A 26,355-nucleotide genomic window follows, 5' to 3' on the forward strand; every position below is an offset into this window, starting at 1 on the left:
AAAAAAAGACAGTAGCTACATTTTAAATATTGACTTTATACATTTGATTTCTATAGGCAATACTTACTGTCATGTAGAGTAGGTTTTATTGTAAAACCTGAATTCTTTTCTCTTGACCAACAGAACCCTTTCTCAGGGTACGAGCTTGCCAAGCTTAGATGGATTTAGGAATAACCCTGAAAATCACAATCAGAATGCCGACCCCAAGGCTGATAACCTGTGCTCCACCTCGCATGCCTCACCGCACACAAATCAACCACACCAAAGCAGTGCACTATTGCATTAAAGAGAACATATCTGGCAGTTTGTGGGAAAGATATCCTTTTTTTTTTTTTTTTTTTTAGAGGAGAAAAAGTTTATTTGTGGCTCATCGTTTCACCTGTCTCAGTCCATGGCTGGACAACTCCATTGTTCAGGGCCTGAGAGGAACAGAACTTCATGGCAGAAGAGCTCGGTAAAGGAAGGCTATTCCGCTTATGGCATCCAGGAAGAAGCCAGGGACAAATATACTCCAAGGTCATATTCCCAGTGACCTACTTCTTCCAGCCACACCTACGATTACAAACCAGTAGTCCATTCAGCTATCAATGGATTAATTCAGCAAATGGATTAATCCACTGCTTATGTAAAAACCCTAATCATGACCTAAAATCCTTCCTCTGAACCTTGTTGTATTGAGGATCATACTCACAAAGCATGAGGTTTTTATTTGGGGGCGGGGGTACTCTTAGATTGAAACTATAATATCCTTTTAAAGATTTTTTTATTTGAATTTTTACATTATGAATATTATAAAAGCAAAAAAAGTAGTTTTAGACGAAGGAGAATAATAAGAAAGTTTTATAAAAGAAAATAACAATTCAAACGTAAAACTCTTAATACGGTTGGGTATTGCCCCTGATGCTATTGTTTACATGAAAGTCTCAACTTTAATCGTATCACCATTGAAGACACTGAATTGATTTATAGGGAAGTTCTGTACTTCAAATTCCAGGCTTAAATTAGCATTGCTTTCTCTCTTCTTGTTCTTTGCGCTCTTGATGACCTTGAAGAGAGGTGAAGAAGACACAGTGAGATCCCAGCCATTGAGGAAAAGCCCTGCATTTCTGTGGCCCGTCAATGTCTGTTCATCTCATGGGCCACACCAGTCCCTTCCCTTCTCTCAAAGGCTGTTAATCTTTGCTCACTTTTCTTCTTTATGGTATTATTCAATATTAAGTGAGTCCTTTCCCGTCATCTGGAGCCTCATGACCATCGTGGGTGTATTTGAACAGGACAGGAGTTCCTCAAAAGTGGTGAAGGGGAACTATAAGCAAAGAGGAAGAGCTACTTTAATCAGTGTGCAGCACTGATTGGATCAGAAAAGGGGAAGGAGACCACCTAAAGAATGGTTTCCTCAGAGCTCTCCTCTGATTAGCAGGTAGAGGTGGAATACATGGGTTCTTGCATCAAGGCATGTCTCTGTGTCACAATCTATCAATATTTCTACTTGGACTGTTTATATGTGAGTTTAGCTCTCATTAGTTTTATCAAGAATCTCCTGGTGGACCCTTGTGTGGGTTGGTATGTGGGAATGTGTGTGTTTGGGTCTGAGACAGACAGCATGATACCATGTGGAATCAACCATGTATTTTGCTATGGGTCGGGACACGCATTTCCCTAAAAGATGGCACCTTTTGCTTTAAGATGAAGTTATTCCAAATCCCTGGGGATCCCTTGGTCATCTGTGTCTGGCATGAGTTATGTTGACCTTCTTCCTCTTTCAACTTGTTTTTATTGCCTATTTTTCTATTTTCCATTTCACCTTTGACCTCCCTCTCATTGGTAGTATATCCTTTATCTCCATCCACTCCTGTCTTTCCTATGACTCTATCTTCACTGTTTGATAGTCTCATTCATCTTGCCTAAGAATCTTGCTTCTGGAACCAGACAGCCTTGGCTGGATCTCAGTTCCTCCATTTATAGGCTACGTCAGAGCATGTTACAGTCTCTGAGTGTCAGTATCTACATCTATGAAATGGGTACAATTACTATCGCTCTATCATGGTTTCAAATCTCAGCACATAATGAGTATTCAGCAGGTATTTTCTATTAATATAAATGCAATGTTATTATACTATTATTTATTTTTGATATTATTATCCAAAGGAAGGATTTTAGCATGTATCTCTAAACTTAAAAATATGTACATCTCTAGCACAAAATTACTGTTTGGTTCTACAGATGTACATCCAGATCTACAGATCTTCATATTGATCAATGGATATTTCTTGGCTATCATATAGACAGCTCAAATCAACATGCTTTCATTTCCCAGCACGTGTTTTTCCCCTGCATTCTCCATGTTAGTGAATTGCAGAACCATTTAACATTATCTTGGAATCAGGCTTGAATGTTCCTTGAATCTTTTCTTTCTCACCAACAGCACTTAGTCACGAACTCATCATCTTCCTGCAAGAGACACTTTTTCCCTCCATGAGTTCCAAACTTATTTGACTTTCCCTTTGTCCTGAGCAGTTTATAAATCATTGCCTTGAGCTATGTGAAACCCTGGATGACAAAGGGCTGTTTCTGGGATCCACGTGGTTACCAGGGGAATGCCCAGATTTGCAAGACGACTTCCCCGTGGACAGAGGAAATTCTGTGCTTGTCATTGAATTCACTAAATCAAAAAGTCATGAATGTCTACCAAGTGAATATCTCCCAAAGTAACAAGTGAATCCTCACATATCATCAGGGTGCCCTGGGACCCCCTGTCAGGGTACACCTGGAATATAGCCTTTGAATAGCTCCTTTGAAATCCCCCTGTTCCTGCTGATGGGCAGCATCACAGCCTCTGGGACAGGAGTCCCCTGTGTTTCTCCTTTACTAGCAAAGCAATTAAACTTTTTGTTTTCCTTTTTCTCAAAATCGTGTCCTCATGATTGAATTGGCATCGGGAACCAAGACTAAGCTTTTGGTTACAATACCTGTCTCCAAACCTAGATTCTCTCTCAGGTGTCTTTCTAACATGGTTACCAGAATGCTTTCTTTTTGAGAAAACGTCCAAGTCCTCAGGCTGTTTGGTTTCAGAGCTTCCCATCAGATCTCTATATCTCCATGTGAGAGGGGATAGGAAGAATCAGCATTCTTAAAATCTTACAAATGTAACAGAGTTCCCTTCACCTTCTGAATATAGCCCTATTGCTCTAAGGTTTATTTTTTATTTTATTTTATTTTATTTTATTTTATTTTAATTTTTTATTTTTTTTATTGGTTGTTCACAACATTACAAAGCTCTTGATATATCATATTTCATACATTAGATTGAAGTGGGTTATGAACTCCCAATTTTACCCCAAATGCAGATTGCAGAATCACGTCGGTTACACATCCACAATTTTAAAATTTTAAAATTGTGGATGTGTAATGTTTATTTTTTAAAAGAACATGTTTTGTTTTGTTTTTCTCCTCTCTTCTAACCTCTCCCCCTCCTGTATCAAGATTAGGGAGACAGTGTTACCCTTTCTTCCCCTAGTTAACTGACCTTGAATACACCTGCTACAGGAAGGAGGCGCCTGCTGAGGAGCTGGGAAGTGAATGACTCCCAAATTAACAAGTGAATTCTAACGTGCTATTGGGGCGCCCTGGGACCCCCTATCAGAGCACATCTGGAATGTAACCTTGAAGAGTTCCTTTAAAACCCTCTGTCCCTCCGGATGGGAGAGTCACACACAATTAAAACAGCATTGATTGGTATTGGGGATAGACAGTTACACACGTTTCAGTGATTTTCACCATTAATTTCCCATTTTATATTTCTGACAAAAAAAAAAAAAACATTTACCTAGCATTTTTTTTTTAAATTATTTGGCCTCGTCTTCCTATGGTGTTCCACATATACTGAGTTTGAGCTCTACAGAATTTATAGAGCTAGTTTACACTTTAGAGAATTTGCCTTAGTCATTTTCCCCTGGATTAGAAAAATCATACCTATCTAGATTAATTTCTCATCATGTCCTAGCAGTGAGATAAAAGAATATACATCCATTTTCTCCCTTAATGTTCAAAACAACCCAAGAAAGTGGAGTACTCCATTATTTTAGCAGACCAATTACACTATTTCCCCCAAATCAGGCAACTAGTGAGTGTTGAAGGCAGGATTCAAATCAGATGTGTCTTATTTAAAACCCTTGTTCTTGATCATTATTGAAAATGACTTTTTAATTTCATGAGATATTTTATTATTCAGCACAATTATAATATTCTTTTGAAACCCATATGAATGTCATTTCCTTAGTATCTTTTTTTTCTTTCATTTTTTGGTACTGGGGATAGAACCCAGGGGCACTCTACCACTGAACCACGACCCCAGGCCATTTTAATTTTTATTTGACACATGGTCTCACCAAGTTGCCTTAGCTTCCCCAGTTGCTATGATTATAGGCATGAGTCACTGCACCTGGTTCCATTTCCTTAATATCTTGTGAAACAAGAAAACCCTTCTACTCAGAAACGAGGGCAAGGGCATTATTTGAATCCTCTTACCCACTGAACTGTTCACGTAGCACACTAGGAAGATGGTTTCTCAAATGCTAAAAAACCTGATTTCCCTTTTGGCAAACTTATTCTCTGTCTAGTTCCTACCTTAATGAAACTGTGGTCTCCACACACCAGTGTCAGCTTCTTGTTGATTGTTCTCAGTTGAAAGCAGAAGAGTCGAAGTTTATTCCCTTCATCACACTGGATATTGTGCCATTTCCCACTCCCCAGCACGTCTATCTTTCCTGTATTATCTTGTATTTCATAGATTGTGTTCTTCTTGTTCACTTTTTTCTGTGAAAATGAAATGAACATTCAGTTTCAGAAAATACATCATATGTTTAAGAAAACTTTTGAGACAAAGTCAATACAAAATGTAAGAAGTCGATTAAAGGCATAGATCTACATGTAGCTTGGCAAGATCTTCTCAAATAAACTTGCTTTTCTTTGCCTGTTTTCCTAATTTTTGCTTTTCCTTTTCTAGGCATTTTCTAACAATTCTAGAACAATGAATTTTCTTCCTGGTCTCTAATGCTTCCTCCTCAGGAATAGATTTGATTCCTTTTAGAAAAACCTGGAATTAATGTGATCATAGGTCTGGTGAACTTCTATGGCTCCTCTGTTTATGCAGATATAAATGGACATTTGTTACTACTGTTCAACAGGGGATCTATATAACAAGTAAGTTCTAGTAACTTCCTAATGCTTTTTAAAACCTTCTCCATTGACTTATTCTTTTCCAATAACATTATTCCAGTTAACCTATGTTCCCCACTTCATACTGCATTGAGTCTCACTCATTAAGCTGTTATTCATCAACTTTATAATTGCATATATAAAAAGGGTGTAATAAAGTAATCAATATAAAATGAAGAAGCAATATTAAAAGACAGGTATATACAATTATAAAGCAGTTAATTTTATAAGATGTTAGTTGAGTTTCACAAAACTTTGTTAAATTTTTTTATTGATTGAATGCAGAATACTGATGCCCTGAATTTGAGCATTGATCTATCAGTGAAATGTCTGTATTTTTTTTTTAGATGAGGAGGTTAGATTAACTTGCCTTTCAAATATCATCCCATACAATAATTCTAAATTGTTCAATAAACTCTTCATGAATCATCGATGAAATAAGTAAAATACAACAGATATGACTGACCGATTAGATCATTGCCTATTAAATGTTTTTGCACTCAGGAGAACATAATCAATCCATTTATTCCTCTGAATGCATGTTACAAGCAGAATTCATCCTTTTTTTGGGCAATCCACTTGTCAAACAAAAGGAAAGGGGAAAAAAAGGAAGGAAGGAAATAAGTGAGGAAGTATGTAGTTGCAATAGAGTTCAAAGGAATAAGACTCCAAGAATATCTTTCTGTGCCATGCATTGTCCTTGCTCACTGTGACTGTGATGATAACTGTAATGATAACTAGGGAAATTAGACTTCTTAGTGAAACTTTTGCAAAGAATTTTCTGGGAGGAATTTGGGGAAATAGTAGGTTAAAAGGTCACCTAGTTGTATTTTCCCCTTCTGTGTCTGTAGTCAGGGTAGAATCCTAGGGTCCAACATTTAGCCAGTAAACAGATATTTAATTTCAGATGTTGGTGGAGAAAGATAAAAAAGCAATTCTAAAAAAATAACTTACCGTATGCAGCATGAACAACCCATACACTAATGTTCCTGGTGCTTGTTTATGAAGATGATCGATCTTGGGAGTTTCATTTGCTCTCTTGATAACACTGCTGGGGACCTCGATCTTTTGGTCAAGACCAGCTTCAGACACAACTGATACGTCATTTACCTCCAGGATTCCTTTGCACTCAAGGTAATTAGAGATAGTAATGACCTTATTTTTTGTAAATTTCTCTTTCAGGTTGGTGTTGAAAACCTTCACTTGGAAAAACTGATTCTCAGTAGCCACTGTGGCGTGGAACATGGAACTTTTCCCCTCTTCGGCAGACTCGTATTCAAATGGGTCTGTGGCTTTCAGCACCATCACGATCATTGGGCCTTTGTGGAGGACACTTCTTCTGGAAGCCAAATGACATTGGGCCTTTTTCTGATGCTAGGTTGAACAGACACAGGGAAATAAATCTACAAGTTCAGGAGGAAATATAAAAATCACCTTTCCATGAGAAAAATTTCAATCCCAACATTGGGCCCAGCAACTTTCATGAATAATTAGAGCTAGAGATATGTTCGAGAGGAAGGAAAGGTTAATGAATCGGTATAGTTTATCTAGAGGAAGTAAGAAGCAGCCGACAGCAGGCGTGGAAGTTAAAATGCTCCCACTGAAACAGAATAATCTTTCCAAAGCAAAGCATGACCCTCAGCATGAACAGTACAGGTGGGAGATGATGAAGACATTTTTTATGAAGCACTGAACTCATAGATTGCAATATAATAAGTAACAAATTCAAGTCCATTCTTTATGTACTTAAGTGACACCCCCCAATACAAAAAAAGAAAAAAAAAAGGAAAAAAGAAAAAAATAAATTGAGTAGTGTTGAAAATGGAGAAGGATGATTATCACGTTAACAATCTCAAAAGTTTTTGGTTACCACTAGAATACTCAGGGCCATTTTGAGAGTTCAAATTGTAATAGCTCTTCCCAGGAAATAATTGTCTATTACAAGTGATGAGAAAGGCATTGGCTGGCTTGAAATCTCCTATTTTAAATAGGCTTAGGCAGAGGTATTCTGTTCAGAGCCATATCCTTAAACCAGGTAGATAGCTTTCCTTAAAACCAGGGACAGACTCCTATCTCTTTTCTCCACAGTAGTCTGGGCTCACTGAATTTCAGCAGAGTGTTTTAACAGAGAGGAAGTTGGCTGATCTGTAAGAGAAAGTGTGTGGGGAAATTATAGACTATGAACTTCACAGGTGCAAGTATATAGAGATGTTAACTGTCCTCACTTACCAAAGTGCTGCAAATGCTCTGCCCTGGTAGTAAACTATGCACAGTATTCACCTAAGGGTGATTGGACTTGGATTTGACTTTTTATTAGTGTAACCAATTACTCTAGCACAAGGAATGTTTTCCTTTTTTTTTCCTTAATATTTATTTTTTAGTTTTCAGCGGACACAACATCTTTGTATATGGTGCTGAGGATCCAACCTGGGCTGCACACAAGCCAGGCGAGCGTGCTACCGCTTGAGCCACATCCCCAGCCCACAAGGAATGCTTTTCCAAGAGCAACATTGTTAGTTGTATTGACTCAGACATAAGGAAAGCATTTCTAACAACAAGATTCAAATTGACAAGAAAATTGTAGTGCATGCATAAAAGAAATGATTCAACACTCTACTGGACATAAAGGACTTCCAGTGGACACAGTACAAACATGTCCAGGAGAAGGGCACTGTGGTTGGGATAGTGGAATATCAATCTATAGAAAATTATTTTTAAGACAAACTACATTTATGCATGTCAACATTATATAGTCATTAAATAACCATTTATATTTTTATTTAAGGACTTAGAAAGGTATTCCTGATATGTTAAATGAATAAGGAAAGTAACTAAATACTAATCATTGTAGGATACTCTACTGGGAAAATTTACTATAGAGTATGAAGAAAAATAATCTGATTTTTTTTTTTTTTTTTGGTTCTGGAAATTGAACCCAGGGCCTTGTACAAGTGAGGCAAGCACTCTACCAACTGAGCTATATCCCCAGCTCCAAGAAAAATATCTGAAAAGATACAAAGAAAAAAGTTGGTAGGATGATAGCTAATTAAAAATTAGGCTTTTTTTTTTTTTTTTTTGCTTGACTGATTGGTTGTAAGTAATCATGTGTTACTTGTATAGAAAAAAAGAAGAAAGAAAGAATGTTGATGGTGTTGTGATTTTCCTTCTGTTATCCATAATCTTTCCTATCCAGAATCTTCAATGCATATTCTGGAAAAAAAAATACTACCTCTCTTTAAAATAAAAGTAGATTTTTTATGAGTTATTAAACTGACACTGATTCTAAACCTTGTAAACATGGAAAAGTCTGATTTGAAAGTGGCACAACTTAATCAGAGCATTCATTTGTAATAATGGTCATAACTGGAGAGGGAAAGAATTGAGATGCTATCCAAGTGGGCCCCATCATTTCCCCCCTGGTCTGGACAGAATCTCAGGCAGGAGTTCTCAAGGACAAGGCATCCATATTGGGATTCAGAGGGTGATTAGGTTTGGGCACCTAAGGGTTTGTCAGGTGGAGGAAATACATGGTGCACAGAAATTCTGAACAAGGTGGGAACATGGTGTGTGTTGAAGAAAATTTAACAGATTATTCAACTAAGAGATGACATGTGAAAGAGACTGGAAGAGGGGAAAGTGAACATACTCAAGCTCACACCTAAGTCTGCTGGGTTTTACACCTCCCCCACCCTGAGATCAGCACAGGAGAGAAAACTTGCTTCAGCAATCATTTCAAGTTTGTCCAGCAAAGGGTCAAGATGCGGTGACTTATATGGAAATATAGATCGGATATATATGGAATATAATCTATGGAAATATAATATATATTTATTTATTTACAAGTTGTGGATCTATTTAAGTACTGGTGTTATTTCCAAGTTGAGGTTTCCATCAGAATTTTGAGGTCTGACGTCTATATTTAGGTTGGGGAAAAGTGGAACAAGAAGAGTGTACCTCTGTTGGGGGAGCTCTGAATGGAGTTGATGCTGGCATCTGGGGAGGCAGAAAATGGTCCATGCTTGCGGTCACGCTGGCTAGTGCAGAACAGGAAGGATGAGTCTGATCCTCAGGCTTCTTAATTGTTTTGCTTCCAGAAATCTTATTCTTTTTGGTTTCAGTCTTTTCTAAGCTTGCTTTTTTTCTTTTCTGTAAATAGTTTAATTTTCTTTCCTGTTAATGATTCTCAGCAGCAAATGAAGTAGAACACATTTTCATTATTAGGTAGTAGGTTGATTATAAATAAAAATGTTTTTGTAGGATCTGTAGAGTGCAGTCCATCCCCTGGCCAGTTGTAAGACACGGGCATAAACATTTTCATCAAAGGGAGAAGAAAGAGTTATGAACACCATTCCTCTAGTTACCTCTGTGGTAGAATGGGACTGACTTGGAATTAGAACTTTTTTTTTTTTTTTTTTTTTTTTTTTTTTTTTGGTAAACATGAGCAAAGCATTTTTCTCTCTGATTTTCAAGTTAACACCTCTCTAATGGGAATGAAGATATATTTATGTCATGTGGTCAATTATTATGCAGTTTGGTAACTTTAAAAACTTGATAGGAAACTAATGAATAACTGTCGGATAGACTGAATGGAAAAGCCATCACAGTTCTTCTGGGGGACTTTGAACACACTTACCTGAGATTCAGGAGTCTTCATTGTGTCGCTGGTGATCGATGTACATGCGACAGGATCTACCTCTTGCTTCTTTTTCACTGGGGTTTTTGGTTTTACTGGGATAGAAATAATTCTCATCACAACAAATACATTAAAAAGGAACCCATGTAAACCCAGGGCAGATGGGGTAGAATGGCTGAAGCAGTTTCCATACTATTTGCTCTCAGTTCCTGCTGTAGAGCTAGGTGGCTTGTGTCTATCTCTACTGCATTAGCTCAACCTGGCTCAAGGAGACCAGCCATCATAACCCAGACATCCCCTTCTGCTCCTCAAAGTTTTTTTGACTCATCCTCTGTGCAGTGTGCTAATCCTTCCTGTCCTCTGATCTCCACACACTGCAGTCAAACCTTTTCCAATCCTGTCCCCCTCCTATCTCCTTTGAAAAAGTCACAGTGTTCATGATGCTGACTGGTTGATTCTGGTTTTCATACAATACATTAAAGTTATAGAAACAAGTGAAAGGAAAGAGAGTATAGATTTTTGAAGTGAGATATGGTGATTGTGAACTTTGACTTTTTCGTTTTTATTTAATTAAGTAATTTTACAAGACTAGAAGTTCACATGGCTTTGCGGTCAGTCTTCATTAAGAGTGTTGCCTTATCTTTGTTACGAGAGAGAATAATGATGATGGTATAGTATTAATAAACTGGTTGCAATAATTGGTTAATGGTGATATATAAAATCTAAACCATGATTTTTATACTTTTGTTATTTTCTAAACTTTCTCAGTTAGTATGCCCGAAACCTCTTTCATGAACTTCTTTTAGCTTTTGTTTTTATTCGTAACCCAAATATACATTCTCTTCTAAATTCACTTGACAGAGAATGCCCTGAGTTGTCAACTTGCTGGCATCTGAAGTACCAGCGTCGCTATGGCTTCTGAGACATAAACTGGGAAAGGGGTGTACCGACTCAGACCAAAGTGGGGTTTCATTCAAGGTCAGGCAAGGTGAGCACAAGTAGGGTAGTGTCAGGGAGAAAGTGCTGGGTTTCCAATTACCTTTCATCTTCTCTTTTTTGAGTTCTCCAGCAAGTTCTTCAAGCATCGGTATGTCTTTGAGCACCGATATCAGCTTGTTCAGCCCGGCATCATTTTGAAACTTGTCTTCCAACAAGTCAGCAATCTTAATTCTGTTGTACTCATCTTGCATTTTCCTAGTCAGTTTTAATTCTTTGGCCAGTAAGGACTTAACCATGCTAAAGTGATAATCACTGATGACCTCTAGTCCTTTCAGGAGAACAATTTTCTTGTATTCGTTCACCATTTCTCAAGTTTTGGGTGAGCCTACGAGAGAAAATCAGCATAACAGTGTTACACGTTCAAAAAGAAATTTCAAAAATGGGATATGCCTATGTGAGGGAATGGCCACAGGTGCATTCATAACAAAAAAGAAGTATAACCACCAGATATATCATTTGGGATACTGGTTGAGACTTGCTGCACTAGGAAAATCTAAAAAAGTTCTTTCCTATCAATGGGGATAGTTGAGTTGTGTCAAGAGTAGTTGTGGTGAAGGGGTATTTTTAAATGTCGATTGTTGTAATGCTTAGAATATGGGCTATGTAGTGTTAGACTCAGGCTCAGCTATGGAACCAGGCTAGGTGTCTGTCAACAGATGAATGGAAAAAACAAATGTGATACACACACACACACACACACACACACACACATCCACACACAGTGGAGTCTTACTCAGGCCATAAAGAATGAGATTATGTCATTTGCTTATAAATGAATGGAATTGGAGAACATCACGCTAAGTGAAATAGGCCAGACTCAGACAGTCAGGAGCTCCAATGTTTTCTTTCATATGCATAAATTAGAGAGCAAAAAGGGTCAATTAAAAATATATATCTCATGAAAATAGAGGGAAGAACAGTATAGTAAAGTAAGGGGATCAAGGGGGAGGGAAGACGGGGGAGACAGGGGAGGTACTATGGGATGAAACTGACCAAATCATGCTGTGTGCATATGTGAACATATAATGAGTCCTATTTTATAGATATGTGTGTGTGTTGTAGATGGACACAATGCCTTTATTTATTTATTTATTTTTATGTGTTGCCAAGGATCGAACCCAGGGCCTTGCACATGTGAGGCAAACTCTCTACCACTGAGCCACAACCTCAACCCTAAGTTCTACTTTAATGTATAATTATAATGCACCAAATTTTTAAAAACTAAATGATGTTAGCAACTAATAAGCTAAAACATGTTTCTGGAATTTGTTGTTGTTGTTGTTCAACACCTTCATTTTTTATGTAAGTTTAAAATTATTTAAAATAAGGAGAATAAAGAGACAAAAATCAGACAAAACCACCCCCCCAAAAAAAAGAAAAAAGAAATGCATGAAGTAATTTTTAATGGTGTTTCCCCCAAATTCCATATTTGGGAACTTGTCTGAAATACCAGAAAAAAATGTGAAACCTAAAGTTGTGAATATGTGAGTTTACTTAAAAACAAAACAACAAAAACACTTAAAAAACATCTGATGTTAAGTAGCAAAAGTCCATGTGTAATATTGTAAAATTCCACTTTAGTATAGTAGCCACATGTCTAGCTGCTAAGTATTAGTTCATAAGTTTAGTTAGTATTAGTATTATTAGTATTATTATTAGTATTAGTTTCAGAGAGGTGCTGCCAATCTAACTTGAAGGCAAAATAATTTTGAAACTGTAACTTCATAAGTAGCCCAAATGGAATTTTGAGTGACATTGACTAACACTGTTAACAATCAGAAGATTGGCAACACAAAAACACCTACCAAGCATGCTTTTGTAATAAGTATCTAAGAAAGTAACGATATGAGGAAAAAAAAGTAGTCAAATATGCACATGCTAGAGAAAAATAGAGGAATAAAGGGGATTTCATGAAAATAGAAGGCAGCTCAGTGGAGCAGAGGAAGGGCATTGAGAGGGAGGGAGAAGGAACAGGAGAAAGGAGGAACTAACTACAAAATGCAATTGATCCAATCGTTCTATGTACATATATGAACACACCACAGTGAATTTCACCTTCATGTATTTTCTATAAAGTACCAATTCAAAAATCTATAAGCAAATAGAAAAAAGAGTAGTAGAGTAGGGGGAGGGGAACAGGGAGGGAGGAGTAGACGGCAAGGAAGTACTGGGGACTGAAGTGGACCAAATTGTATTCCATGTCTGTGTGATTATGTTGAAATAAACCCCGGTATTATGTATAAATATAATGCAGTAATGAAAACTTAAAAAGTAAATGATGCAGTCTAAAAAATAAGAGCCCAAAACTAACTTGATCAGGTCTTTCAATGTGTAAAAACAAGACTGTGAACAAAGAGAAAAAAAAAGAGGAAATAAATTAAAATGGTGGATTAAAATTAGTGTGAAATGAAGGACTTGAATGTTCACTAATGAAAGGAAAATGCAGATGTAAATTTTAAAATATTGACAAAAGGAGAAGGAGGCATAGAACAAGTCTTATAATTTGAAATAATGGTGGCTGACTAGCCAAAATACATCATTTAAGTTAATACACATTAAACGTTAAACCTGTGAAGAGATGAGTTTTCAAAACTTGAATTTAAAAAACAAAATCTATCTATAGATTGTAGACAAAAGATCATTTAAAAATTCTTAAAATGTTGGAAAAAGTTTCATGATGCAAACAGTATTTTTAAAGCAAGCAGTATATCTCTTTGTGTAGTTATAAATGGACCTTGATTGTAAGAACGGAAGTTTCATTAATGCTACAAGATTTAAGCCCAAGAAAAATAAAACAATTCTAATCACGTATTTACCTAATAGTAATAATTTTTTTTTATTTGTTGTCACTATGTGTTTCTTTTTATGACTATAAACAGTAATATGTAGCATATTTCTCTCTTTTTTTTCACTATGTATTTACATATGCAAAGTGAACAATAGACATTTAAGCTGAGAATGATGACCTGTGTCTATAGTCCCAGTGACTCAGAAGGCTGAGTGGGGAGGATCACAGATTCAAAGCCAGCCTGGGCAACTGTAGTAAGACCGGGTCTCGAAATGCAAAATAAGAAAAGGCAGAGTGTATTTGGGTTCAACAGTACCAAAAAAAAAAAGACAACTATAAAAAAATTGAAAAATCATAATTGAAGTTTGATATTTTAGCTTATCTCTATTACTGAAAAGAGTAAAAAGTCAGAAAAAATAATTAATACAGTTAAGAAATCAAATAAAGTTTTAACAAACATTTACATAATTCTGAAACCCACATTAAAAATTTCACATGAATTTCCAAAATTGTTTATATATACCAGGATCTGAAAAAAGATAATGCTTTCCAAATGTTACATATAAATTTTTTATTTAACAACTGTCTTTTGGTACATAAAAGATTTAATTGCTTCCAACCACACCTCTTTCATACAAACTCTCACGACTGAAGTTCACCTCTGACTTTGAAGAAAGCAGGGAGAAGTCCAAATATGACTAAAATACTATATGTAATACCAGGATAGAGTAAAGTAAAAGTTAAATATGTTTATTAATATTAAGGTAGTATGCATTGCAATAACTGGTTATGAAATGGAGGCCTGTTCTACTGTTTGTTCTTATGTTTTGTAAAAGTGGGATAGCACCATATAATCCAACTTTATGTTGAGATGTGTTTCTCCCTTAAAAATCATTTCATGATAAGTTTTCATGTCACTATTTTGTCTTTTATTCAGGCCTGACAGCACAATGAAAGCCCTCTCTAATGATCAACTTAGGCCAACAAATGCTTAGAAAAATCATTTTACAATCTGTTATAATGAAAATGCACTTCGCTTTATTCAGGCCTCAGTGTTGGAGAATAAAGAGGTCTGTTATCTTTCTAAGTGAAGCATGAGAATCAATCCAGCTACTGCTGTTGTCCCTGTTCTCAGCATAACTGATGCCAGCCCTACTCCCCTCACCCCACCCCACCCCACCCCACCCCACCCGGAAGAGCCCAAACTGATTTCCTCTGGTGATCTTGTGATTTGGGGGAGGTGTCCAGATGGTCTCTATAGAAAGCACCGACAGGACTCACCTCCTTGGAAGTGTCTTCAGCAATAGTCTACCTCTTGAGAGCTTCAGCAGGCGGCTGTTGTTTTGCTTGAGAAATAAGATTTCTTAAAATGTTAAGGAAATAAGATGTTTACAAAGGTCACCAGGAGAGAAAAAGTCCTGGAGAGTCACTGAATAACTTGAGCAACACTGGGTGTCTCACACTGCACTCCCAGCCTGGGACAGAGGAAATGGAGCACAACAAGGCTCCTCCTATCAATGCTCACAGCTTTCGATTTCCTCAGTCAGAGAAACTGACTGTGTCCTTCCTGTAACGGCTTAGTAACCACAGAGAGCCAGGGCTCAGCTATGTTTACTTAAAAAAGAAAAAAGAAGAAGAAGAAGGAAGGAAAACAAATATTTATAGTTGAAAGACTAGAGACATTTGAACTTTCTGGTTCAGCATACTAACACATGGGACAGGAGGCACAAAGTTCACTTAAATGAAGCTCAAATACCAAAGGGGACATGAAGGACCCAGTCACTTCTCCCTTTCCTCCTGCTCCCTGAATGACAGTAGCAGCAAGAGATCTTGATAGAGGTGTCTCTTGCTCTTGTGATGTTTCATAGATATGCCAAGAAAGAACGGAAGGGAAGGGAAGAAGGGATGGGATGTCACTTACCCTGCTAGGCAGTCACCAGACAATTAGTGATTTTTATCATCCTTGAGTTACAATATGTTTATCAGGTCCTTAATCACTCCTAGGCGGTCAGTGCTGTTCCAAAATTTGCAAGGCTTCATTGTTAAAATGATCTAAGCCATTTATTCACGGTTGAGAAACAAAAGAACTCCTAATATTAGACAAAATGTCAGAAAAAACCTGCACGATCCCCATCCTCCAAAGTACTTTTCCAGAAGGTTTCACTCAAAGTCCCCGAAGAAGAGCTCCCACCAGGTTGAAACCATAATCCAGAAAAGGCCAAGATTCTTCTAAGAGAGGATCTAGATCTAAGACAATAATTGCACAAGCAGAGCAATTGTAATGTCACAGAAAAAAAAATGGGAGGGGAAATCTTGGGGGGTGTAGTTGAACCAGACTCTTCCGCCTGCTCTTTCTAAAGCCCAGAACAAAATCTGTTAGTATGTGAGCCTAAACTTCCCAAGGTGATGTACGCTTTCACTGTTATCTTTCATAAAAATCAACTTTGAGACATATTTATTTTCTTCGTATTTTTGTCAGATATTCTATGTGTAGAATTTTTCCTAGCTTTATTTAAAAATACTAGTGTTGTTTACTTACCCTCTCTCTTTTTTAACATTGTAAGATGTAAATTTACATCACTTGTATTACTATTCTCTTTTTTTAGTATAGACACTTAGCGATTTTTCTTATTGGCACTGCTTTTTCCTATGCTGTTTAGGTTTTGTGGGATGTGTATTTATTGCCCTTAATATTCTTTGGCATGTATTATTTTTAACTTACAGCTGATTTCAAGATATATGAGAATTTTCTAAATATTTGTCTTAACTTCTTAATCGGTCTTATAATTATGCAATCAATGCTAAAATCACAAAGATGGACTTTAATGAAACTCACTGTAGTTCCCTGCATACATTTCACTTTGATGTGCAGCTTATTTATTTATTTATTTTTGATACCAGGTATCGATCCCAGGGGTGCTTAACCACTGGGCCCCCCCGTAGACCTTTCTTCTTATTCCATCTATCAGTATTGAGTTATAGGTTTTAAATATCTTAACTGTGATCACTGATTTGTGTTCTGCTCCATCTTATGTTGTTTGGTTTTGCTTTGTAATTGGGAAGTCCCGTCATTAGGTGCTTTTATGAATTGTTAGGACTTGGCAACAGATTCACTGAGGCATTTCCTTTTGGCATCGGTCTAAATCTAACTATTCTCTGACTCATGTCAGGACTTGATATGAGGCCTTGTTAAGGAGGATTTGAATAAATCCAAAGTTTTCTTAAACTCACTTGTTTGCAGGACTTCAGCTCTGACTCATGGTTGAGGCAGGTTTTAGGCTTTGCTTTCATGATAGTCTCTACTTGCTGCTTGGCCCTTACTTCTACCATGTACTCTGGCATGCCGCTGGATAACAGGGGTGGTGTACAGTGTGTGTGTGCATTTGCTCTCTTGTTCCTGTGTTGTCTTCTCAACCCCACAGCAGCTGCTCCCTGGTGGGCCTCATGTTATTTCCCTCACATATGAACAACCCAATGTGCGGTGAGTGGGCCACCCCGGCCTAGTTCCTTTCTGTCCAGGTATCTGCAAAGTGGGAGCTCTGTCTATGTTCATGTATGTATTCCAAGTTTAAGAGAAAGAGTGCTAATTTGATCCAGTGACATTTTTCTGTGATGGTCTTTCTTTCTTCTTCTTTTTTTTTGGTGATACTGAGAATTGAATTCTACTGGGATAGCATTATACTACTGAGCCACACCCCAACCCTTTATTTATTTATCTATGTATCTATCTATCTATTTATTTATTTATTTGTTGTAGATGGACACAATATCTTTTTTCACTTTTATGTAGTGCTGAGGATTGAACCAGTGCCTTGCATGTGAGGCAAGTGCTCTACCACTGAGCTATAACCCCAACCCCATCCCAAGCCCATTTTAAAATTTTTTGAGATAGGGTCTCACTAAATTGCGGAGACTGGCTTTGAAAGTGTGTTCCTCTGCCTCAGCTTCCTGAGTGGCGAGGATTACAGCTTTGGCCAGTGCACCTGGCTCTCTTATGAGATTGTTAATAACATTCATCAAAAGGTAAATGTGAAGGAATGACCAAAGGCAGAAAGTCTATCAAGGAAATAAAAGCAAAAACTCTTCCAAACCCGGGGAAAGATAAATATCCAGATACAGGAAGTCACAGATCACCAAACAGATTCAATCCAAACCTTATTACCCCTCAGCATATTATGATCAAATGTTACAAATGGACAAGGAGAGGATTCTAAAGCAAGAAAGTAGAAGCAAATAACATATAAAAGGCAGAGCACACTGGTGCACACCTGTAATCCCAGCAGTTTGGGAGGCTAAGACAGGAGGTCCCTGAGTTCAAAGCCAGCCTCAGCAACTTAGTGAGGCCCTCTCTGTCTCAAGATCAGGAATAAAAAGGCCTGGAGATGTGTCTCAGTGGTAGGACATCCCTGATTTTATCTCCAGTACTCTTCACACCCTGTCCTCGGAGAGCAGTCACACTAAGAATGAGTACTCACTTCCTTTAAAGTGCATGTGAGGCTCAGGAATGAAAGTTCACATAGGAATAAATTCCACAGTCTTAGAAAAGAAAATGTAATAAAAGGGTGGTTTTTATTGAAACTCAAATGAAAGATCTTTCTTTGTTTCCCTATCAATAAGATCAAGAGTAGATTGTCCTATTAGTCATAGGACCAATAAATATGTCTCTTTAGTTTTCCTTCACAAGACAAGCCATTTGATTTTTTTTTTCTTTTCTGATCATCCATAGTTTTTATCTGGAAGTATGAGCAAGACCATGCTTCATTCAAGTTGTGTTTTTCTTCTTTTTAAATTATTTTCTTTTTTTCCAATTAAATATTTAACCTATATGTAAACATACAAATGTTAAACATATTTGTGAGAAAATGTATCTTTTTTTTTCATTAAGAAGTGCCTATCTTTTTATTTTTAAATGATTTCAAAATGTACAGAAAAGTAATAAAAACAATATTAAGAAATTAAAACTAGCCAGGTGCCATGGCACACACTTATAATCTCAGAGGCTTGGGAGGCTGAGACAGGAGGATTGTGGGTTCAAAGCCAGCCTCAGCAAAAGTGATGTGCTAAGCAACTCAGTGAGACCCTGACATGGGATGTATCTGGGGATGTGGCTCAGTGGCTGAGTGCCAGAGTTCAATTCCCAGTACCCACTCCCTCCAAAAAAAAAAAAAAAAAAAGAAATTCAAACTACCCTTGACTTAGATTTGCAAATTAATATTTTGCCATAGTTGCTTTAACAATCTATCTCTATGCATTATCATTATTTTTCTTACACATTTCAAAATCAACTGTGGATATTTTGATCCATGATCCCTAAATACCTCAGTCTTTAATATCAAAGAATATATTCACATAATGATCCAAATGTACATTGATTAAAATCAGTGAATTTAAATCTGATATAAAATGATTACATAATTTATAGTCCATATTCAAATTTCTCCAGCTGCCCTGATATCATCTTGCAGGGTACTCTATCTTATTTAGAAACCTATATATATTGTATATTGTTGAAATCAGGTTAAATATGTCTATTTCCTCAAACATACACCATTTCTTCATTGTGCAATTTATTCTAAGCTAAATCTTCTACTGTCTCTCAAATCTATTTTAATTCTCTTTTTAAATCAAGTTTCAGTTCTGCAAAATCTTTCAAAAGTCATTTCACAAGATTAAAATCCTCCTGTTAGTTTCCTGTTGCTGCTGTTAACCAATTACCATGAATGTCACAGCTTCCACAAGAGAAGTTTGTCCTCTCACAATTGTATAGCCCCCAAGTCCCAAATCAGTATTATGGGCATTTCCATTTCCAGCTTCTGTGAGCTCACTGCTTCAACACCCACCCTCCATGCGTGTGCTAGGGGCACTTTGTTCCGGACACCCTGATGAGATCACTGACTGAGTCACTTTTCTTGGCTTTCTGCCTCCCTTGTCCTCTCTGTAGAAGTCCTCCCGCCAAGGGTTGCATTTTTCAAATACAAACCAACGGATGCAGAGTTCAGACATCTAACCACTTCCTTTTTGGAGCATTCACCCCGGCCCACTGTACTCCTGCTGCAATCTCCCTGGAATCAGCCATCAGACCATCAGGGTCAGCTCATGCCTGGGAGGCTCCCTGAAGTTATTCAACCAGCCAGCCCACAGCCTGTCCCTTAACTCGCCTCGCCTGTTCTTTTCTGCCTGAACCACAACAGAGGTATTTGCCTGCAGTTTCTTCCTGCTCCCTTTGCCTCCTGACCTACCTCAGCACTTTCCCCGGTGGCCCTGTGTGGTGTGACGCACCCTCTCCTCTTGTGAACTGTAACCAACGAACTGTCTTCCTAGTGGCATTTGTTTCCTGATCTGTGGGCCTTACTTTGCCTCAAATTTCTATTAGAATAAGGATCTTAAATCACACTAAATCTTGTATTGGGGCAGCTCATTCGGGAGGTTTTAGGGCAGAACCAGTTCCTTGTCTCTTCTGTCCTCTTTCGGTGGTTGGCAGCCCATGATTTATAGGCACATCCCTCCATTCTCGGAAGCCAGCATGTCCGATTTGCCTCACTGTGAAGTATCACTTTCTCCTCCAGTTGTGCCTCAGTCTCTCCCTGACTTCCTCTTAGATGGGCATCTGTGATGGCACGTAGGGGTCACTTAAAAATATTTTTTATTTCTCTAGGCTTCATTACATCTACAAAGATCCTTTATAAGAATAAGGTAACATTCACAGGTTCTAGGGATTAGTACATGCACATGCCTCTGGGAACCGTTCTTCACCTACCGCAGATCCCATTCCTAAATTGGAGAAGGAAGATCTTGCATAGTATCAGCCCTCTCCTACGACCTTTCTCTATAGCTTCCACATGTTATTTTCTCATCAAGAACATCTTACCATCCTCAGTGTAAGCGATGGTCACAAAAAACAAAACGAGAAGAAATACGACCCTGGGGAGAGAAGACTGGAATGATGTGGTCACAAAGAATGCCGGCAACCACAAGAATTTGAAGAAGATGAGGAATGGACTTTGCCCTTGGATTCCAGTGAGGACATGGCCCTGCTGACATCTTGATTTTGAACTTTTGGGCTAAATCTAACAAAATATGTATAATACCTACATGAAGAGAACCAAAAAACATGATGGGAGAAATCATAAAAGAAGTAAATAAACAGAATAAATAGAAAGGTGTTCCATGTTCATTGACAGAATCGAGTTTCCAAGTGTCCTTGCTTTCTAGCTTCATATGTAGTTCCGATGCAATCCCAATCAAATACCAGCAAGTTATTTTGTGGATGTTAATACTTTTCATATTTTTTATTCAGTAAATTTAAGGAGTACAGCAATATTTTGATGTATTCAGAGTTAAGCGATTATGCGATCAACAAGTAACATATCCATCATTGTTAGAGTCTGTAAGCAAGTCACGATGGCGCCTGGCATTTTGCCAGGGGGAGTGGTTTGTGAGGTGGCGCCAGCGAGCCATTAAGTGTGGAGATTTCTTATTGGTTGACTGCTATATCTAGTTTATGTTAATTAAGATAAGCTGTGTGTAATGTATAAATACCTCTGTTGTCCTACAATAAACGGCTCCCACTCCTGCTGTATCAATGTACACAAGTTGTTTGTCCCCCCCCCCATCTATTTTGCTGCAGCTGGACTGTGGCACATTATGTCATAGAGTTACTTTAAAAAATTTTTTGGCAAAAGGCCTTATACTGTTCTAAATGATAATAGGAAGAAATATTTACATCCTTGGTTATGATTACTCCTTAACTATAACATAAAGGTTTACGGCTAAAGATAAGATAGTAATGTGTTATAGGTATTATGGCATTTATTAAAGTAAAATATTAAAAATAAGAATAAAAGGGGAGCATGCAATGAAAAATTAAAAAAAATAGGCAAAGATATACAAGCCAGGTGTGGAGATGAACACTGCAATCTCTGTGACTTGGGAGGCTGAGGCAGGAGGATCTCAAATATAAGGCCAATCTCAGCAATTTAGCAAGGCCCTGTCTCAAAATAGAAAATGAAAAGGGCTGGGTATGTAACTCAGTGGTAGAGCCCCCACTGGGTTCAATTCCCAGTATCAAGAAAATTGAAGAAATTTTAAAAAATGAAAAAATAAAACTATAGAAAAAAAGAAGAGAAAAAAAAGATGTATGGGTGACAAATAAATGTGTAAGAATGCAACATCTTATGTCACTAGGTAATTTCAAGTTAAAACAATGAAATACCACTACGTACCAAATGGAATGCCTAAAATCTAAAACACTAAAGTCATCAAATGCTCATGAGAGCATGAAGCAGTAGGAACTCTCATTCAGTGCTGGTGAAGGTGCAAAACTGATACATCCTCTTTGGAAGACAGTATGGCAGTTTCTTATAGAATTAAACATATTATAACTACATTCCAGTAACTGTGTTCCTTGGTCTTACCCAAAGAAATTGAAAACTTATGCCCACATTAAAAAGAAAAAAAACTGTTCACAAATGCTTATTGAAGCTTTATTCAGAATTTGGAAGCAATCAAAACATCTTTCAGTTGGTAAAAGGGTAAGTAAACTGTAGTACATCCAGACAATGGAATATTATTCAGTCCTAAAAGGAAAGAGCAATCGAGGCATGAAAATACATGGAGAGACGTGCACCTTCAATATGCGCCATTAAGTGAAAGAAAGGCTCCGTACTGTGTGATTCCAAGTATCTGTTATTCTTCAAAGGTACAAGAACATGGACAGTGAACCAATCAGTGGTTGCCATGTACTCAGAAGGGGAGTAATAGGTGAAAGCAGATGATTTTTAGAGAAGGGACACTACTCAGTATGATACTAGAATGGTGCATTCATGTCACAAAACATTTGTCCAAGTTCACGGACTGTGCAATACCAACATAAATTATTGATTTGGGGTGATAAAAATGAATCAATATTGGTCAAATGTTCATTGATTGTAACAAATGTATCTCTCTGGTGGGAGATGTTTATGATGGGGGAGGTGGTGTCTATGGGAACAAAGAGCATATAGGAACTGTCATTTCTGTTTAATTTTGCTATGAATTGAAAACTACTTTACCGTGCAAATTAAAACACAGAGATTCCATCTTACTCCAGGTAGAATGCCAATTATTAAGAATACAAGTAACAGTAAATGCTGGTGAGGATGTGGGGAGAAATGTACATTCATACATTGTCGCTGGGACTGCAAATATATGCAGCCACTCGGGAAAGCAGTATGGAGAGATTTCTCAAAAAAACTGGGAGTGGAACCATCATTTGTCCCAGCTATCCCACTACTTGGTATACATACAAATGATTTGCATCATTCGTGATGCATCAGTTTTTATAGCAGCACAACAGCTAAGCTATGGAGCCAATCTAGGTGCCCTTTAACAGATAAATACACACACACACACACTCACACACACATACATAATGGAATACTACTCAGCCATTAAGAAGATTGACTTTGTGACGTTTACCAGTAAATGGATGGATCTGGAGACTATCATGCTAAGTGAAATAAGCCAATCCCCCAAATCCAAAGATTGAATGTTTTCTCTGATATGTGGAAGCTAACTCACCATAAGGTGTGGTGGAGAGGAAGAATATAAATTCAGTGGATTAGACAAAGAAGAGTGAAGGGAAGGGAAGGGGGATAGGAAAAGGAAATACAGTGGAATGAATCTGATATAACTTCTATGTAAATACATGAATACACCACAGTGAATTTCACCATCATGTATATCCACAAGACTGAAGTCCAGAGTAGAATAAGATATATTCCATGCTTGCATCCAAACGGATTCTGCTGTCAAGTATAACTAAAATAAATAAATGAATGAATAGAGTTTTTATATGCACTAAACTTTATAATTGATGATTTGAAGAATGGGAATTAAACTAAGTTTTTTTACTGAGTTCAATTGTAATATTATACCAAACTAAAAATTGCATTTGTGATTTTTATTTTTTGGTATCCTTTGAGAGTCATGGGAAAAGATACTATGTATGTGTATAAGCAAGCAGAGATAAATAGGCAGAGGATCAGAACTATTTTTTTTTAATTTTCTAAAAGGAAACTAGAGTTTGCTTTCCTAAAAACTGACAGTTTATAAAATGTTTTAAAGAACAAACAAGTTGAATTCATATGATTTACATCCTTGTTTTTATGTGTCTTTCTTTCTTTCTCTTTCTTTCTTTCTTTTAAAGTAGGAGTCAGGTTGTCTTGATACTGTTACCCTGAATATCAAAATGTACTTATTTTAGTCAAAATTATATTCTATTCCACATCATTTGTCACAGTTCAAAAATGTGCAGTTCAATGTCACCAGAGAATTCATAAAGTCCATTCTCTTTATTTTACATATTAAAAAGAAAGTGACCAAAATTTTGCTATGTGCTTGTATAAATATATCACAGTGAGTCTCATTTGTGTGTGCAATTATAATGCACCAATATGAAAAGAAAAGAAAAGGGGAGGGAAAAGTAAAACTAGAGGAAAGGGATCAGAGGAGGGAGGAGAAGGGACGAGGGGCGGAGTCCTGGGAATGAAAAGGAGCAAGTCGTGTTATGTCCTCTATGAATGCGTCACAAAGAGCTCACCCTTATTTATGATTTTAATGCATTAATAAAAACATAATTAAAAAATTGTCGAGGTCAGAGCAGGTATATGAGCCATTCTGCCAGAGCTGGTTAGTGGCAGAGCCTAATGGGAAACTTAGGCCTCCTGTGAATGTGGGAAATGAACATGAAATGAAATTCCCTGTCCTGACCAGGCCTGGGGAAGGGATTCTGCAGCTTCTTTCCCATCTTGGTCTGCATCCCCATGTTCCCAATTAGCAGTAATTGAAGGAGCCTCTCCAAGGCTCCCACTCCTCATGTACGGATGGTCTCCAAAGAGAGAATGCTGATAATTACTGAAGTTGAGGCTCTGAGTCATTAGCAGGCACCAGGTTCCTCCTGGGAATTGTTCCCTGGCCTCCCTCCCTGGCTTCTCCAGGCACTTACCTACTTGTTTGCCTTCTCATTAGCAAACTTGTTAGCACTTCACTTGGTTCCCCTGAGTTGCTCAGAAGAAAAGTTTTGTGGGAGGATTTCCTCAGCTGGGTAGGTCTGGCTCTCCTGCTTCCTCATGAGACACGAGGCATCAGATCTTCCAAACAGGCTATTTGTGACAGTGATAGTACAGTAATGGGGCCGATGCTTCTCTTCTTGGCTCAAAGGAAATAGAAATGAGCGTCTGGGCTGGCTAGGGACATGGAAGTTCAATGCAACTGCCTGACTTTAACTGGGAAGGAGAAAACTGTGTTTTGGACACAGTGATCACAGATTTGCAAGCTCATTGCAAACTCTTGGACCTTTGAGCAGAGATGACCTTGCCTTCTAGTCTCTCCTCGCCAGGAATAAAATTTCTACACACTCTATGTATTATTACAGACGTTTAGTGCTCACCAAGAACTCTTATATTTTAGTGATATCTCTCCCCTGAGGCAAGAAAGGAAAAGGTACATGTTATTGTTCCTCCTCATTCAAATAGAAGCCTGCGGCTTTAGAATTACCTAGAACAGAGACTGACCGCCCTGATAGGGGACTTTTTAGCACTTCTCAATTGAGATCATGCGAAATGACTTTCAAATTTGTTCAGTCTTTCACACCATTCAAACCAATCATCAGTAATGGAAGGCAACATGTATCTAGTCTCCATGAACAACTTTACATTCCAGCAGTAGTACCACTTATTGAGTGCTCACTAAAGTTGGGATATGAATGAGGAAGCTGAGACCAGGCAATGCGACATGTCTAGTGTCACAGAGAAAAGGATGGCCCTACTGCTCAAGCCTAGATGACCGGAGTGGAAAGAAGACTCTACACAAGGAATATAGAAAAGGTAGAAAATGGATGCATAATAGTGATAGCTCATAGTGAAGAAGGTACATAAAGCACAATAAACAAGAGACTCAGAGACACTATGCTCAGAATGTCAGAATTCCATCGTCACCCTGGTGTTACCTTCCCGATGTAACCAGATCTACTAAAGGACTCTCCATCCTCAGTTTGCTGAAGTACTGAGTTTCTGAATCAAATGCGGTAAACACAACACCCAGTCTAGCAGGGGTCTCAGAACATGTCCCAGTTTCTCCACTCTCTGCCTCTTGCCACTAGAAAGAATTGTGAAGTTTTGATTTCTGAATCCATCCTCAGTTCCTGGAACTGAGCCCGTCTGCCTAAGGCCCTGGTTGTGTTGAGTCTTTCCATGGGGCACTCGATTGCATTATCCTGTCAGAATGAAACCATATCTATGAGAAACAAACAACAGCATTACAAGAATCATATGTACAGTAGATAAGTACAAGGCAGAAAATACAAATAGAAACTTTAAATGGAGACTTAAAGCCTTATCAGTTTCTGTGTCCTCTTTGCTTTCCCAGCTAACCCATTAGTTTCTCTACTGAGATGATTTAATACAACTCTCTCCCTTTTCTGAAGAATAAACTGAGGATCGGGGGGATAACATGATCTGCCAAAAGATGAACAGCTCATTAGTGGCCAAGACAAGCCAGAACATGGCAGAGACAGATCACTGTGTGAATCTTGACTAGTACTGATAAAAGTGTCTTTTACAATTTTCATTTATTGGCGCAACAATCCATTTTTGCTGCCATGACATGCGACAAGGTCATTCAGAGTCACCCCAGGTGAATTTGGGTAGAATGAAATAATTACACAGACAGAAAGGAGATA

At 37.8% G+C, this 26,355-nt stretch overlaps 1 protein-coding gene and 1 long non-coding RNA gene across 3 annotated transcripts; one reads left to right on the top strand and one right to left on the bottom strand.

Annotated features, from left to right (window-relative positions):
• Nucleotides 1–746: 746 nt before the first annotated feature.
• On the bottom strand, nucleotides 747–15,884 carry Mnda (myeloid cell nuclear differentiation antigen). Of its 2 annotated transcripts, none has more exons than XM_078027210.1 (7): nucleotides 15,559–15,884; nucleotides 10,890–11,174; nucleotides 9,851–9,945; nucleotides 9,172–9,363; nucleotides 6,172–6,591; nucleotides 4,627–4,815; nucleotides 747–1,045 (listed from the first exon to the last, which is right to left on the bottom strand). In XM_078027210.1, exons 2-7 carry the CDS (start codon nucleotides 11,152–11,154, stop codon nucleotides 911–913), a joined length of 1,296 nt encoding a protein of 431 aa, XP_077883336.1. In that variant the 5' UTR covers nucleotides 11,155–11,174; nucleotides 15,559–15,884; the 3' UTR covers nucleotides 747–910. The 2 variants fall into 2 exon arrangements, with proteins under 2 accessions (XP_077883336.1, XP_077883335.1); XM_078027209.1 differs by lacking the exon at nucleotides 15,559–15,884 and adding an exon at nucleotides 14,919–15,203.
• A 3,209-nt stretch (nucleotides 15,885–19,093) lies between these two features.
• Nucleotides 19,094–21,216, top strand: LOC144368377 (uncharacterized). Its single transcript, XR_013428153.1, has 2 exons — nucleotides 19,094–19,830; nucleotides 20,515–21,216. It is a non-coding gene; the product is annotated as an uncharacterized LOC144368377 (long non-coding RNA).
• The last annotated feature ends 5,139 nt before the right edge of the window (nucleotides 21,217–26,355 follow it).

The sequence above is a fragment of the Ictidomys tridecemlineatus genome, chromosome 11 (assembly GCF_052094955.1).
Source record: "Ictidomys tridecemlineatus isolate mIctTri1 chromosome 11, mIctTri1.hap1, whole genome shotgun sequence".
In the NCBI taxonomy this organism is placed as follows: domain Eukaryota; kingdom Metazoa; phylum Chordata; class Mammalia; order Rodentia; family Sciuridae; genus Ictidomys; species Ictidomys tridecemlineatus.

Bases quoted from the DNA above. Each gene is read 5' to 3' on its own strand.
- Mnda (XM_078027210.1), bottom strand. From the start codon at position 11,154: ATGGTGAACGAATACAAGAAAATTGTTCTCCTGAAAGGACTAGAGGTC. The intron at 9,364-9,850 runs GTAAGTGTGTTC...AACTATTTACAG, and splicing joins TGAAGACTCCTGAATCTCAG to AAAAGAAAAAAAGCAAGCTT. The intron at 4,816-6,171 runs GTAAGTTATTTT...TCATTTTCACAG, and splicing joins GGTTGTTCATGCTGCATACG to AAAAAAGTGAACAAGAAGAA.